The sequence below is a fragment of the Rhincodon typus genome, chromosome 4 (assembly GCF_021869965.1).
Source record: "Rhincodon typus isolate 14 chromosome 4, sRhiTyp1.1, whole genome shotgun sequence".
Lineage (NCBI taxonomy): Eukaryota > Metazoa > Chordata > Chondrichthyes > Orectolobiformes > Rhincodontidae > Rhincodon > Rhincodon typus.
Window position 1 is genome coordinate 8,718,094 of NC_063335.1, and position 17,296 is coordinate 8,735,389.

At 46.3% G+C, this 17,296-nt stretch overlaps 1 protein-coding gene across 1 annotated transcript in view; it reads right to left on the reverse strand.

Moving 5' to 3' along the window:
- Positions 1-9,870, reverse strand: part of otulina (OTU deubiquitinase with linear linkage specificity a) — an 11,910-nt gene extending 2,040 nt beyond the window's left edge. The window contains exons 1-2 of the mRNA XM_048596280.1: positions 9,761-9,870; positions 2,856-2,977 (exon numbers count right to left, since the gene is read on the reverse strand). Coding sequence (XP_048452237.1) covers positions 2,856-2,977; positions 9,761-9,868 — 230 coding nt within the window. The 5' untranslated portion in view covers positions 9,869-9,870. The remainder of the gene's footprint in view (positions 1-2,855; positions 2,978-9,760) is intronic.
- Positions 9,871-17,296: the final 7,426 nt, after the last annotated feature.

The following is a 17,296-nucleotide window of genomic DNA, read 5'->3' on the forward strand; positions in this document are numbered from 1 at the left end:
GGGGGGGGGGGGGGGGGGGGTGATGATGGTGGGAAGTTGCGGTCCTTGAAAAACAAGGACATCTGGGATGTACGGACTGGAATGCCTCATCCTGGGAGCAGATGCGGCGGAGGCGAAGGAATTGGGAATAGGGGATGGCACTTTTGCAGGAGGGTGGATGGGAGGAGGTGTATTCTAGGTAGCTGTGGGAGTTGGTGGGCTTGAAATGGATATCAGTTTCTAGGTGGTTGCCAGAGATGGAGACAGAGGGGTCCAGGAAGGAGAGGTATTAGAGATGGTCCAGGTGAACTTACGGTTGGGGTGGAAGGTGTTGGTGAAGCGGATGAACTGTTCGAGCTCCTCGTGGGAGCACGAGGCGGCGCCGATGCAGTCAATGTAATGGAGGAAGAGGTGGGGTCTAGGGCCAGTGTAGGCACGGAAGAGGGATTGTTCCACGTAACCTACAAAGAGGCAGGCATAGCTTGGGCCCATGTGTGTACCATGGCCACCCCCATTGTCTGTAGGAAGTGGGAGGAATTGAAAGAGAAGTTGTTGAGGGTGAGGACGATTTCAGCTAAGTTCTCGGTGTGGTCAGGTTTTATTTGAGCTCCTCGATGCCATACTCTGTCAAATATTGCTTCTGATGTCTAAGGCAGTCACTTTCACATTAGCTCTTTTGCCCATTATGGGACTGGAGCTGTAATGAGGTCAGGAGCTGAGCTGCCTTGGCTGAAACCAAACCGAGTTACAGCAGGTCATTTCCTTCATAAGTGCTACCTGGTAGCACTGTCAACGACCCCTTCATTTACTTTGCTGATGATCAAGAGTAAACTAACAGTGTGGTCATTGGGCAGGTTGGATTTATCTTGCTTATTGTGCGCAGTACCCCAGTGGGCAATTACCACATTATCAGACAGATGCCAGGGTTGTAACTGTGCTGGAACAGTTTGGCTGGGGGTGCAGTTCTGTGACACAGGTCTTCAGTGGAATGTTGCCTGGGCCCATAGCTTTGAGTATTCAGTGTCTTGATATCATGTGGACCGAATGGAATTGGTTGAAGACTGGTAAAACAAACAAAGGCAGGACTTGTATAATTAATGGTGAGGCCCTGGGTAGTGTTGTAGAACAGAGAGACTTAGGGGTTCAAGGTTCATGGTTCATGATTCTTGATTCTTTGAAAATTTGTGTCGCAGGTAGACAGGGTGGTTAAGAAGATGTTTAGCACTCTTGCCTTCATTGCTCAGACCTTTGAACCTACCAAACAGAACTACTTGTGTACCAAACAGCATAAGCAATAAGTGATAGACACAGCTAAGTGATCCCACAACCAATAGATTAGCTCCAAACTCTGCAGTCTGGCCATATGCAATCTTGAACAGTGGTGGACAATTAAACAACTCAATGCAGGAAGCAGCTCCACAAATACCCCCATCTTCAATGATGCAAGAGCCCAACACATCCGTGCAAAAGACTTTCCACATCAAGCAGATGTTCACCTGCACATCTGCCAATGTGGTATACTGCATCCGCTGTACCCAGTGTGGCATCCTCTACATCGGGGAAACCAAGCGGAGGCTCGGGGACCGCTTTGCAGAACACCTACGCTCGGTTCGCAATAAACAACTGCACCTCCCAGTTGCGAACCATTTCAACTCCCCCTCCCATTCCTCAGACGACATGTCCATCCTGGGCCTCCTGCAGTGCCACAACGATGCCACCCGAAGGTTGCAGGAACAGCAACTCATATTCCGCTTGGGAACCCTGCAGCCCAATGGTATCAATGTGGATTTCACAAGTTTCAAAATCTCCCCTCCCCCCACCGCATCCCAAAACCAGTCCAGCTCGTCCCTGCCTCCCTAACCTGTTCTTCCTCCCACCTCAAGCCGCACCTCCGTCTCCTACCGACCAACCTCATCCCGCCCCCTTGACCTGTCCATCCTCCCTGGGCTGACCTATCCCCTCCCTAACTCCCTACCTACACTCAGCTTTACTGGCTCCATCCCCGCCTCTTCGACCTGTTTGTTTCCTCTCCACCTATCCTTTCCTCTATCCCTCTTCTATCCGCCTCCCACTCTCCCTATTTATTTCAAAACCTCCTTCCCCTCCCCCTTTTCTGATGAAGGGTCTAGGCCCGAAACGTCAGCCTCTCTGCTCCTATGATGGTGCTTGGCCTGCTGTGTTCATCCAGCCCTGCACCTTGTTGTCCCAGTGCAAAAGATAAGGCTGAAGCATTCACCGCAATCTTCAGCCAAAAGTGCCGGGTGGATGATCTATCTCAGTTCCCTCCAGTGATCTACAACATCACAGTTGTCAGGCTTCAGCCAATTCCATTCACTCCATGTGATATCAAGAAACTGTTGGAGGCACTGGATACGCAAAGCTTATAGCCCCTGACAAAATTCCAGCAATAGTATTGAAGACTAGTGCTCCAAAACTTGCCATTTCCCTCGCCAAGCTCGTGCAGTTGTTACAACACTGGCATCTATCCAACAATGTGGAAAATTGCCCAGGTAGTTCCTGTACATAAAAGGCAGAACAAATCCAACACAGCCAATTACCACCCCAATCAATCTACTCTCAGGTTTCTTTAAAGGTATGAAAGGATCTGTTAGGGTAGACCAATAAAAGATATTCCCATTTGTGGGGAATTCAAAAGCAGGTATCTGAAATATAAGATAGCCTCCAATAAATCCAATAAGATGCGAGAGAGTCAGCATTTATGGAGTACAGACCAATTGGGCCAAATAGTCTGTTCCTGTGCTATAAATTGTGTGTGCATGTTTTTTTTTTTAAAAACAATCATGGCATCTTTCGTAAATAATTAGACAAAACTACAAATGAGCACAATACTTAAGTTTCCTCGGTTATATTCTCACCTCAGAAGCCCTTTCATTTGACTTGGAACTAACATTTTCTTCACACCCTCTTGGTAACCTTGATTGAAACCACGTTGTAAGGTGGATTCTCGGCCAGCATTTAGCCCATCCCTATAGCCTTCCTAGAAATAAATATTTGGAAACCAGTGACTCAATCAGTGACCAATAGCTGGACAATAACACTAAGCATGATATTTGATGCATCATCCATCCACAAATGGTGCTTCCAACATATGAATAAGAGTTATGAAGTTCACCTCAGCTCAGAGTACAGAAACGTAATGGCTATGCTACCTGATGAATAAATCAGAAGACGCAACTTCCCATCAAGAACTCTGATCATTTCACAAAGGGCTAGACGGCCTACTCAATGGCAACTTACTTTATGTAGTGCCTTTGAGCTAGTAAAATGTTCTAAGACATATTTAGATTTTAAGTCTCACAGAAGAGTTACTAAGCCACCTAAGGAGACATTAAGACAATGAGCAAAAGCTTGGTCAGGGGTAAGTTTTAAGAAATACTTTAGAAACAGAGGTATGGGGATTTAGGCCAAGAATTCTAGACCCGAGTTTCTATGCAGCTAAAGCAGTTAAAAAAGGAATGCACAATCAGGCAGAGATTTCAGAGGGTTGAAGACATAGAAACATACAGGAGTAGGAGGAGGAGGAGGCATTTGGCCCTTGGAGCCTGCTCTACCATTCATTATGATTGTGGCTGATCATCAACTCAATAGCCTGTTCCTGCTTTTCCCACATATCTTTTGACGCCTCAAGTGCTATACCTGACATCTTGAAATCGAGATAACAAAGTGTAGAGCTGGATGAACACAGCAGGCCAAGCAGCATCAGAGGAGGAAGGAAGGCTGATGTTTCGGGCCTAGATCCTTCTTCAGAAATGGGGGAGGGGAAGGGGGTTCTGAAATAAATAGGGAGAGGGGGAGGCAGATGGAAGACGGATAGAGGAGAATATAGGTGGAGAGGAGACAGACAGGTCAAAGAGGTGGGGATGGAGCCAGTAGAGGTGAGTGTAGGTGGGGAGGGAGGGAGGAGATAGGTCAGTCCAGGGAGGACGGACAAGTCAAGGGGGTGGGATGAGGTTAGTAGGTAGGAGATGGGGGTGGGGCTTGGGGTGGGAGGAGGGGATAGGTGGGAGGACGGACAGGTTAGGGAAGCGGGGACGAGCTGGCTGGTTTTGGGATGCAGTAGAGGGAGGGGAGATTTTGAAGCTTGTGAAGTCCACATTGATACCATTGGGCTGCAGGGTTCCTACGAGGAGCTCGAACAGTTCATCCACTTCACCAACTCCTTCCACCCCAACCTTAAGTTCACCTGGACCATCTCCAATACCTCTCTCTCCTTCCTGGACCTCTGTCTCCATCTCTGGCAACCACCTAAAAACCGATATCAATTTCAAGCCCACCGACTCCCACAGCTACCTAGAATACACCTCCTCCCACCCACCTTCCTGCAAAAATGCAATCCCCTATTCCCAATTCCTTCGCCTCCGCCGCATCTGCTCCCAGGATGAGGCATTCCACTCCCGTACATCTCAGATGTCCTCGTTTTTCAAGGACCGCAACATCCCCCCCCTCGTCAGTGGTCGAGAATGTCCTCAACCGTGTCTCCCGCATTTTCCGCAACTCATCCCTCACACCCCCTCCCCGCAATAACAACCAAAACAGAATCCCCCTCGTCCTCACGTACTACCCCACCAACCTCCAGATCCAATGCATCATCCTCCGACACTTCTGCCACCTGCAATCCGACCCCACCACCAAAGACATTTTTCTCTCCCCAGCCTTATCTGCTTTCTGGAGGGACCACGCTTTCCGGGACTCCCTTGTCCGCTCCACACTCCCCTCCAGCCCCACCACACCCGGCACTTTTCCCTGCAACTGCAGGAAGTGCTACACCTACCCCCTCCCTCCTCACCCCCATCCCAGGCCCCAAGAAGACTTTCCACATCAAGCAGATGTTCACCTGCACATCTGCTAATGCACACTGCATCCGCTGTTCCCGTTGTGGCCTCCTCTACATCGGGGAAACCAAGCGGAGGCTTGGGGACCACTTTGCAGAACACCTACGCTCAGCTCGCACTAACAACTGCACCTCCCAGTCGCGAACCATTTCAACTCCCCCTCCCATTCCACAGACGACATGTCCATCCTGGGCCTCCTGCAGCGCCACAACGATGCCACCCGAAGGTTGCAGGAACAGCAACTCATACTCCGCTTGGGAACCCTGCGGCGCAATGGTATCAATGTGGACTTCACGAGCTTCAAAATCTCTCCTCCCTCTACTGCATCCCAAAACCAGCCCAGCTCGTCCCCGCCTCCCTAACCTGTCCTTCCTCCCACCCCAAGCCCCATCCCCATCTCCTACCTACTAACCTCATCCCGCCCCCCTTGACCTGTCCGTCCTTCCTGGACTGACCTATCTCCTCCCTACCTCCCCACCTACACTCACCGTTACTGGCTCCATCCCCACCTCTTTGACCTGTCTATCTCCTCTCCACCTATCTTCTCCTCTATCCATCTTCTATCCGCCTCCCCCTCTCTCCCTATTTATTTCAGAACCCCCTTCCCCTTCCCCTTCCCCTCCCCCATTTCTGAAGAAGGGTCTTGGCCCGAAACGTCAGCCTTCCTCCTCCTCTGATGCTGTTTGGCCTGCTGTGTTCATCCAGCTCTACACCTTGTTATCTCAGATTCTCCAGCATCTGCAGTTCCTGCTTTCTTGAAATCGAACAATGTTTTGGCCTTGACTGTTTTCTTGTTAGCAAATTCCACAGACTCACCATTCTCTGGGTGAAGAAATTTCTCCCCATCTCAATCTTAAATGGTGTACCCTGCATCCTTAGAAGACAGTACAAAGCAGATTAGAGTAAAAGGTGTTGAAGAAATTGGGAACAAGTATCAGAACACTGAAGCTGAAGTGGTGCAGTCCAGAAGATAATGTAATCAGTGTGTACAGCAGATATAGATAAACAGAAAAAAAAAACATTCATTGGGATACGGACAGAATTTTGAATGAGTTTAGGTTTACGGAGGGTGGAAGATGGAGGTCAAACCAGAACATTGTTGTCTTCAGACTTGAGGATTCCAAAGGTATGGATGCTGGTCTCAGGAAAAAAACTAAGGTAGGGCAGGGAGAGAATATTACCGAAGTGAATGTGATTAGAAGCTCATCTCAAGATCAAATAGGATGCTAAGGTTGTAAATGGTCTCAGCCTCAGACAGTAATCAGGGAGAGAGAGAACAGATTTTGAGAGAACCAAAGACAATAGTTTTAATGCTATCAACACAGTTCACAGAATCATTACACACAGGAAAGGAGGCCATTCAACCTATCATGTCTCTTGCAACGATAACTCTCAGTATCACACCCATCTTTCCCTGTAGCTCATAGATTTTCCTTTTTCGGAAAACAATCCAGTTTGCTTTTGAACATGGCATTGCATTCCAAATCCTAACCATCTCATTCTGTCACAATTGCTTCTTTTTGCCAGTTACCTTATGCCTGCGCCCTCTAATTTGTGATCCTTCCGCTAATGTAATTTATTTTCATCTATTCTGCCAAATCTCTAAAGATTTTGAACACTACTAACAAATCATCTCTCAACCATCACCAAGAACAGTCCTAAATTCTACATTCACTGTAAGTAGAGGAAATTTTTGTTTGTCTATCAAGTTATCTGACAGAGCGTGGGAATTGATGGGAGTTATAGCAAGGCACAGATATTGTCATCTCGTCTTTGGAATATGAACAATTGATGCCACTAACAGGCAGCATGTAGATGAGATTTATGAATGATTTAATGATGGAACTTCAGGGGTAACAGTGTAAGTGGGAACAGAAGTAATTGACTCTCTGCCTAGGACTTAATAAATAACAATGGAACCAGTCAAGGGCAGTCCCATGTGCAACCAAAGTGATATTGTCAACATTGTCGAAGGCTCCAGATAGGTGAAGAATACAAAGAAAGAAGAGGCTTACTATGATCACATTATATCACTTGTGACACTGATGAAGGCCACTGCAGTGTTGTGGGAGGGGAAATAGTCTGATCGCAGAGATTCCACATTGCAGATTTGGAAAAGACGTACATGGACTTTGAGATAATCTTCAACAACTTTGCAGCGCAACAAAATGTTTGCGATTGGGCAACAGTTTGAGGGAACTGATCGATCAAGAATTTTTTTTTTTATTGAGAAGTGGTTAATGATAGCAGATTTGAAGAGAGGGAACAGCTAAAAACAGGGGCTAGAAAGGGAAGTTGATCATTAGCTGTTTTCTTTATTATTATGGGATGTGGACATCATTGAGATTGCTAAGATTTGTGGCCCATCCCCATTTGCCCCTGAACAGAGTGCTCAGCTATTTCAGAGGGGAATTAGGAGTCAACTGCATTGCTGTGGATCTGGAATGATGTAGGCCAAACCAGGCAATGACGGCAGATTTCCTTTCCTAACCTAAAGGTCTTTAGTGAACTAGATGTGTTTTTACAACAACTAATTAAATTTCACAGTCACAGTTAAAAAAGGTAGCTTTCAATTCCAGATCTATTAATGGACTTTAAATGCCATTCGCTGGCACAGTGGCATTTGAACAGGCACCCATTGTGCTTTAGCATAGGCATCTGGTGATCTAGTCCAGTGACATGACCACTAAACCACTGTCTCCTCACTAGGTCAGAATAAGATCCAGAGAGCAAGAAGTGAAAGCAGGATATGAGCAGAAAGAAATAAATTAAAGGTGGAGATTTAGAGCTAGAACAGGGGAACTTTAGTAGGAGTATGTTTGGTGGGCAGGGACAGAGAAAGAAACAGATGCAGCTGAAATGATGGTGTCAATTTTAGTGACCAAGAAACCAGTGAGTGTCTTGCTCTTGAAGGAAAGGGTGGAGGATGCAGTTCATCTGGAACTGTCAACACATCTGTGTGGAGTTTCTACATTCCCCCCCCCGTATTGGCGTGGGTTTTCTCCAGGTGCTCTGGTTTCCTCCCATGGTCTAAATATGCATAGGTTAGATGGATTGGCCATGTTAAATTGCCCATAGTATGAAGGGATGTGCAAGCTAGGTGGGTTAGCCATGGGAAATACACAGTGACAGGGATATGGTAGGGGGGTGGGTCTGGGTGAGTTGCACCTCAGAGGGTCGGTGTGGACTTGATAGGCCAAATGGCCTGTTTTCACACTGTAGGGATTCTATGATTCAATATGGGTTTATGACAACAGTTTAGAATGGAGACAAGTAGTGAGACAGTAAGGGTTTCATGATGTTTCGTTGTGTGCAGTTTTCGGCCCCATATCTCAGGAAGGATGTACTGGCCCTGGAGTGGGTTTAGAGGAGGTCCCAGGAATGGAAAGCTTAACATATGAGGAATGTTTGAGGATTCTGGGACTATACTCATTGGAGTTTAGAAGGATGAGGGGGGATCTAATTGAAACTTACAGAGTACTGAACGGCCTGGACAGAGTAGATGTTGGGAAGATGCATCCATTGGTAGGAGAGTCTAGAACCCAAGGGCACAGCCTTAGAGTAAAGGGAAGACCCTTTAGAATGGAGATAAGGAGAAACTTCTTCAGCCAGAAAGTGAATCTATGGAATTCACTGCCACAGAAGGCTGTGGAGGCCAGGTCATCGAGTACATTTAAGACTGAGATAGATAGGTTCTTGATTATCAAGGGGATCAAGAGTTATGGGGAGAAAGCAGGAGAATGGGGTTGAGGAACTTACCAGCCATGTTTGAATGGCAGAGCAGACTCGATGGGCCAAATGGCCTAACTTCTGCTCCTATGTCTTATGATCCTGATGATGAACGTCTAAACCAGTAAAATATTCAAGTTTATGGACTGAAAGAAGCAGAGATGACAGCTGTATCAGTGGGAGTGGCCAGGAAGTGAGAAGCAATCATTTTAACAGGGAGTGAAGCAAATGAGAGAGGTGACACTAGATGGGTAGGCCAATAGGCTGTAAAACTTTCATGGGGAATGAACAGCTAGACAATTGAGAGCTTGAAAGTAAAATTGAAAGTTTTCTTTTCAGGGGAAGGACAGAACAAAATGAAGTAGGGAGGGAAAGGGGATACTGTAAAGTAACGTAGAAAAAAAAGAACATTTACAGCATGAAGTGAGTCTGGAAATCCTCATATACAATATTACCAGAACAAAAACCACAACCTTCACAGTAGTAGTAAGAACTGCAGATGCTGGAGGAACAGGAAAGTTGACGTTTCGGGTTGCGACAAGAAGGGTCCCGACTCGAAACGTCAATTTTCCTGCTCCTCTGATGCTGCCTGGCGTGCTGTGTTATCACAACCTTCCAGGAGATCATACACACCCTCAGGGCACCCAAGTTGAATGACTCAAACCGAGCCTGGAGGATAGGCGTTAGCCAGAACATTCCTGGGCTTGTTCAAATAACGCCAAAGGGATATTTTAAGTCTACTTGAAAGGGTAGATATAGCAGAGTCAAAGTCTCATTCAAGCAGCCAACATTGTTTCGGTGGTGTCATGATCCATTCAGAGTGTTGGTTTCTGGTGGGGTGTCAGGTCAGGGTCTCGGGGATTTAAATGGGTTTGAGGTGTGAGGGGCAAATAAGTGGCTTATTAAATACTTACTCAAAAGTTAGACTACGTATTTAACATTGAAATTCCGGGCAACTATTCATCTATCTGCTACAGTCGAGCTAATAATATAACGACTTTCCAACATCTGTATCGTGCATCTCGACTAGCAAAACGTGAGGTAAACTGGCGCGCGCGATCACCAGCACGCGCATTCAGAGAGCGCGTGCACGAAGCGACAGGGGAAATGCACGCGTTCGGTCTCGTTCAGGGAGACAGACAAGATACGATGTACAGGCCCGAACCTCCACCTCTACCGGGCGGTTCCACCCCGGATACCTTTAGCCGTTGCCCCATAGAGATATTCCACTCGTTCGCGGACAGCCGCAATTCATCCGCCTCCTCGTCGAAGACGTCTTCGCTCTGATTTGCACCCAGCCGCCACATTGCTCCGGGCCGTTGCGAGCACCCTGCGGCGACACGCCGCTCTCCGCGAGTGGCCGCCCAAGTGCTGTCACCGGGATGACGTCATTGGAAGGGCGTTGTTTCTTGGGGGCACGTGACGGCCGCGCACGAGCCGAGCCTGGGGCGCGGTTAACGGATATCGGACTGTGCCCTGGGTCCCAGCCGTGCTCGTTGACCGCTCCTCTTAAAGGATGCTGAACCTTGCAGTGTGCTGTGATTCCGGCTCAAAGTCGGGCCTTTATCCGATGGAAGGCGAGCAAGCTACACGGAAAAAGAAGTTGAAGGTGACAGTGCCATTGTTCTCAGTGCCCACTAGTCTGGAATGCGTGGTACTGTGGAGCGTTAACAAAATAAAACAGTAGTTGCTGGAAAAGCTCAGGATGTCTGGCAGCATCTGTGAAGAAACAAAAAAAATCAGAGTTAACGTTTCGGGTCTGGTGACCCTTCCTCAGAGCAGGGCTGTAGGGCGCGTCGTCTCACCTGCCTCTCAAGGGAAAGTCAAAAAAAACTCTTGGACCAATCAAAGATGGCGCTTTGATTTAAGTTATTGGACCCAGGGATATGTTTATATCTTTTTACTGATTGATGTAGCAAGAAACTGCAGGTATCTTACGTTGGATAGAGTTTCATATGAATATGCGAACTAGGAACAGAGTGGGCCATTTGGCTCTTGGAGCCTGCTCCAGCATTCAGTAATATCATGGTTGAACTGCTTGTTTTGAATTCCATAATCTCACCTACCCCGAATAATCTCCATGACCCCTGCCTAACAAGAATCTACCTACTCTGTTTAAAAATATTCAAAGATCCTGCCTATACCACCTGAGACAGAGTTTCAAAGTTACGTGACCCTCAAAAAATTTCCCTTCATCTCTGTCCCAAAAGGGTGATCTTTTGTTTTGCTGTCAGCCACAAGGGAAAGCATCCTTTTCAAATCCATCTTAAGACCGTTCAGGATCTTCAAACAAATCATTCCACATTTGTTTAAACTCTCAAGGAAACAAGCCAAGTCTATCCAACTATTTCACAAGAGAAAACCTGCTCGTTCCAGGAATCATTATGAAAGGCTCCTCTGATCTGACTCCAAAACATTTAACCCTTCCTTAAGTAAGGAGACCAAGGTCTCACCAGTACTCTGGTGAAACAGAAGTGTAATATTCTTACCTTAATGTTCAATTTCTGTTGTTTATAAAGGATATTATCCTATTAGTCTTTTAGATAATAACTGCAATGTATGTAGTAATTTTAACATAAAATATACCAAGATTCATCTCGAGCATTATATAAGCTGCATAAGGAGATACTTGACCACATGATCAAAAGCTTTGTCAAAGAACAGTGTTTAAAGAGTGTCTTAAAGGAGCAAACAACATAGAGAGGCTGAAAGGGAAGTAATTCTCGAGTTTTAGGTCTAGGAAATGGTGTGATTAAATTCAGGGATGGCCAACATGCCAGAATTAGTGGAGAGTGTGTGTATCTTGGGGGTTCACAGAATCAGACTGTCATGTCTGTGCCAGCTCCCCAAAATAATTATCTCACTTCGTGCCATTCTTGTGGGTCTTTCTCCCCATAACCCTGTACATTGTTCTTTTCAACTACTTATCTAACTCATTTTTCAATGCTGCAATTGAATCTGCCACCTCCAAGCTCAAATTATACATTCTGGATCTCAACCACTCAAATGAAAATGTTTTTCCGTATACCATGTTCACTTGTTTTTACTAATTACTTTAAATCTATGCCCTCTCATTCCAAATCCTTTCACAATTGGGGATATTTTCTCTGTATTTACTCTACCCTGATTTCTCATGGCTTTGAGAATTTTAATCAGATCTTCTCACAGGCATCTCTTTTCCAAAATGGCATGTGGACTCATAAGCTCAGCAACCGAGAGCTTGTCTGTTCTGTCTGCTTTTACATGTTTTTTACTTATTTCATCTTTTCTTTCTCTTTTTTTTTCAGCTTCTGACATTGTGGGGAAGCTAGAGTGGTGTCGACTTGCTGCAGCGGTGGCAGTGAAGACTCCTGACTGCAGTAGGCCCAGAGCCTGGACTTGGTGGGTCGTTGGCTGTGGCAGTGCTGGGTGCCTGGAACGGGGCTGCAGTAGGCTCAGAGCCTGGACTCGGGAACTTGTCGGGTTGTTGGCAGCGGTGGCAGTGACACCCAGAAGAGGACTACTGGCTGTGGTAGGCCTGCAGCATGGACCCGGGACTTGGGGGACTTTGGCTGCGGCAGAGGCAGTGCCTGGAGCAAGGACTCCTGGCTGCGGGACCATGCGGAAACCTTGGAAAAGCCCTCTACTTGTGTTTGTACACCCCTTGATCAGAAGATTAGCTGTATTTATGTAATTTCTGTTTTATTCCTTTTCTAATCTGGAGGCTAGGTGCCAGCACGAATTGGGAGGGAAGGACTGTAATTCGGAACTTTTTATTCCTTTATTTTTCTATTTTATTCCTATGATTTTGAACTTTTGTAATTTATTCCTAGGAATCTGGATTTAAGAATCTGTACCTAGGTACCTTGTAGCTGAGATGGTGCCTTAAGTGGCGACTTGTAAACTTTTCACTGGACTCATGTGAGTACATGTGACAATAAAGCTAATTCTAATTCTCCAAGGAGATCAACTGTAGCTTCTTAAATCTGTAATCATTACTTAACTTCCTTATCCCTGGAATTATTGTCATAAACCTCTTCTGCATTCTGTCCAATACCTTTGCGTCCTTCCCAGAAGTGGATGCAGTACTCTATCTCAGTTTGAACTCGTGTCTCATACAGGTTTACTATAATTTTCTTGATTTTGTATTCTGTGCCCCTATTAAGCTGAGGATATTGTATGCCATGAATTGCTCTCTCAACCTGTACTACCATCTTTATGACATGAATATCTACACCCAGGTCCCTCTGCTCCTGCATCCCCTTTAGCTTTACTGTCTTTGTAGATGATATTTATTTGGATTTTAGTGAAGCCTTTAACAAGATTCTGCATGGCAGACTAATTAGTAAAGTTAGGTCACGTGGGTTACAGAGTGAGCTTCCCAATGGGATACATAACTGGCTTAACGGCAGAAGTAATGGTGGAGAGTTGCTTTTTGGACTGGAGGCCTGTGACCTGTGGCATTCCACAGGGATTGGTTCTGGGTCCTCTTTTGTTTGTCAGTTATATAAATGATTTGGATGAGAATATAGACGGCATGGTTAGTGAGTTTGCAGATGACACCAAAATTAGTGGCATTGTAGACAGTGAAGAAGGTTTTCTAAAATCACAAGGGGATGTTGATCAAATAGGTCAATGGGCTGAAAAATGGCAGAGGAAGTTCAATCTGGATAAATGCGAGGTATTGCATTTTGGTACAACAAACAAGGGTAGGGCTTATACAATTAATAGTAGGGCCTTAGGTAGTGTTCTGGAACAGAGGGACCGAGAGGTGCAGGTACATAATTCTTTAAAGTTTGTGTCACATTTTGCCTCTGGTCAGCAAGATGGCGGCAGGGTAAGTAACTCCATTTGGAGCTCCACTCTGCTTGCTAGTTCTCCTTCTCTTTCTTTCTTTGACCTATTTTTTTTTCCTCCCTTCTTCTCTCTACCTCTGTAGTAATTCTATCCTCCCCACCCCTTTTAACTACCTACCTAAGGAATCGGGAAGAAGCTGGGTAGCGACTGTGAACCATGTGGTGGGAGCTGAATTTGCGGGTTGTGTCCTGCAGCAACAGCGATTGAGTGTGGGCTGGAGCAACAGCGGTGGATCAAGAGTGGGCTGGTGAGGCAGCCCAGAGCAAGACACTGGCAGCAGTATGGCATGGGCTGGAAATCCAGGAGCGGGACTCTGGCGGAGGCATGGCGAGGGCCAGAAAGCCCGGAGCAGGATGCTGGCAGAGGCCTGGCGAGGGCTGGAAAGCCCAGAGCAGGATTCTGGTGGAAGAATGATGAGGGCTGGAAAGCCCAAAGTGAGACTCTAGTGGAAGCATGGCAAGGGCTGAAAAGCCTGGAGCGGGACTCTGGCACAGGCATGGTGAGGGCTGGAAAGCCTGGAGCGGGACTTTGGCGCAGGCATGGGGAGGGCCAGAAAGCCTGGAGTGGGACTCTGGTGGAAGCATGGCGAGGGCTGGAAAGCCTGGAGCGGGACTCTGGCACAGGCATGGTGAGGGCTGGAAAGCCCAGAGCAGGACTCTGTTGGAGGCATGGCGAGGACTGGAAAGCCCAGAGCGGGACTCCAGTGGAAGCATAGCGAGGGCAGAAAAGCCCAGAGCAGCACTCTGGTGGAGGCATGGCGAGGGCTGGAAAGCTCTGAGTGGGACTGCAGCAGTAGAAAGGAAAGTTCAACTCTCTTAAGTTATCTTTTTTTTCTGTCTTATTCTAAGTTAATGTGAATGGCACCGTTTATGTACGGCAAAGGTACACACTTTTCACTGTATTTTTACATTGAAAACTCGTGACAATAAATTATTCAATTCGATTCACATTTGGACAGGATGGTTAAAGGCATTTGGCATGCTTGCCTTTATTGCTCAGGCCTTTGAGTACAGGAGTTAGGAAGTTATGTTGAGGTTGTACAGGACAATGGTAAGGCCTCTTCTGCAATACTGTTTGCAGTTCTGGTTGCCCTGTTATAGGAAGAATATTATCAAGCTGGAGAGGATTCAAAAGAGATTTAGCAGGATATTGGAGACTACACAGTGTGGAGCTGGAGGAACACAGCAGACCAGGCAGCATCAGAGGAGCAGGAAAGTTGACGGTTCGGGTTGGGACCTTTCTTCAGAAATGGGAGGGGGAAGGGAGCTGGGAAATAAATAGAGAGAGGAGGGGTGGGGCTGGAGAAGGTAGGTGGGATGGTGATAGGTGAGTGCAGGTAGGGAGTAGTGGCGATTGATCAGTGGGTTGGGTGGGGCAAATTGGTGGAAAAGAAGATGGACAGGTTGTGTCAGGTCAAGGAGCCGGGGTTGAGAAAGCATTGCTCCTCCAGTTTATGTGGTGCCATTGTGACACAGGAGGAGGCCCAAGAAGGACATGTCACACAGGGAGTGGGAGGGTGAGTTAAAATGATTGGCAACCGGAAGGTGTTGTTTGTCATGTACAGAACGCAGATTCTCTACGAAACGGTCTCTGAGTCTATGCTTGGTCTCACCGATATAGAGGAGGCCAAATTGGGAGCAGCGGATGTACAGGTGAATCCCTGTCTGATATGAAAGGTTTGCTTTGGGCCTTGACTGGAGGTGAAGAGGGAGGTGTAGCACCTCCTGCGGTTGCAGGGAAAGGTGCCAGGTGTGGTGGGGCTAGTGGGGAGTGTGGAGCGAACGAAGGAGTCACGGAGAGAGCAGTCCCTATGAAAAGCAGATGGGGTGGGGAGGGAAATATCTCTTTGGTGGTGGGGTCGGATTGTAGGTGGCGAAAGTGGCAGAGAATGATACGCTGGATGCGATGGTTGTACCCTCCCACTCCCTGGGTGACATGTCCATCCTGGGCCTCGTTCAGTGCCACAGTGACACCACATGCAAACTGGAGGAGCAACACCTCATATTCCGCCTCGGGAGCTCACAGCCCGATGGCCTAAACATGGAATGCACCAGTTTTAAAATCTCCCCACCCCTGGCCTCATCCCATGTAAAACTCTCCCTCTCATCCTTGACCTGACACAACGTGTCCATCTTCTCTCCTACCTATCCACTCCACCCTTCCCACTGACCAATTCCCACTACACTTTGCCTGAATCCACCTATCGCCATCACACCTACCTTCCCCAGCCTCACCCCTCTTCTCTATTTATTTCCTAGCTCCTTTCCCCCTCTGAATTTCTGAAGAAGAGTCCCGACCAGAAACGTCACTTTCCTGCTCCTCTGATGCTGCCTGGCCTGCTGTGTTCCTCCAGCTCCGCACTGTGTTGTCTCTGACTCCAGCATCTGCAATTCTTGCTATCTCTGAGTGATTTACCAGGGTGTTCCCAGGTATGGAAAGTTTGAGTTATAACGAAAGGATGGATAGGCTGGGACTTTTTTCACTGGAATGTAGGAGGTTGAGAGGTGATCTGATAGAAGTTTATAAAATAATGAGAGGCATCGATAGAGTTTTTGGTAGTTGTTCTTTCCCTAAGATGGGGAATTTCAACACCAGGGGGCACATTTTTAAGGTGAGAGGAAAGAGATTTAAAAAAGAGATGAAGCGAAGTTTTTACACAGGGTGGTTCGCGTGTGGAATGAACTTCCTGAGGAAGTGGTGGATGCGTGTACAATTACAATGTTTAAAAGACATTTGGTTGGATATATGAATAGGAAAAGGTTGGAGGGAAATGGGAAAATAATGAGAGGCATAGATTGAGTTAATGGTAGTTGTCTTTTCCCTAAGATGGGGAGTTTCGATACTAGGACGCACGTTTTTAAGGTGAGAGGGGAGAGATTTAAAAAAGAGATTGAAACATTTTTACACAGAGGGTGGTTCACGTGTGGAATGAACTTCCTGAGAAAGTGGTGGATGCGGGTACAATTACAATGTTTAAAAGACATTTAGGTGGATATATGAATAGGGAAAGGTTGGAGGGAAATGGGCCGGGGAAGGCAGGTGAAACTAGTTTAGTTTGGGATTATGTTTGGCATGGACTGGTTGCACCGAAGGGTCAGTTCCTGTGCTGTATGATTCTATGTCTCTGTCTCTAGATTGAAAATCATTTGTCATGTATCCATTCACTCCACCAACTTATCTATGACCTATTTAAGTTCTACACAATGCTACTCACAGTTTACAATGTTTCCAAGTTTTGTTGCATCTACAATTTTTGAAATTATGTCCTGCAGTCCAACCTGTAGATCAAATAAGCAAAAGTCCCACATCCAAATCATTGACATTGATTGTGAATAGCTGATGCCCAACACAAATCTTTGCAGCACCCCAATAGTCACAGCCACCCAACCTGTAAAGATCTCTGAAAATATTAAGACCTAAGTCTAATTACCAAATTACTTTTTGTAGTCCCAATCTTTTCTTGATTGTTTGTATATCTGTATGAGTCTGTTATTGATTGCAAATGTGTTGTTATTTTGGAGTCTGGAGGAGTGCACTGTTGCTCTAGTCCCAAAACTCCATGAGTTGAAACATACAGTTACTTCTTCCAATTACCAAGATTATCAATTAAGTATCTTTTCTATATAAGGTTTTAGATAAAAAAAATACATCAACTAGATTTCTTAAAAAACAAAATTTATTATCAAAACGAAACTTGTTCAGTAAAGATGTGATAATTGGTTGACATATTTAGTCAATAATATAGAAATATTCCTGTAAATATCCCCAAAACACACAAATCATACCCTCCCCCCTGCCCACATACACACACATTTTTCAGGAAATGAGAAGAAGAAAACAGACATATCTGCAGAGACAACAAGGTGCAGGGCTGGATGAACACAGCAGGCCAAGCAGCA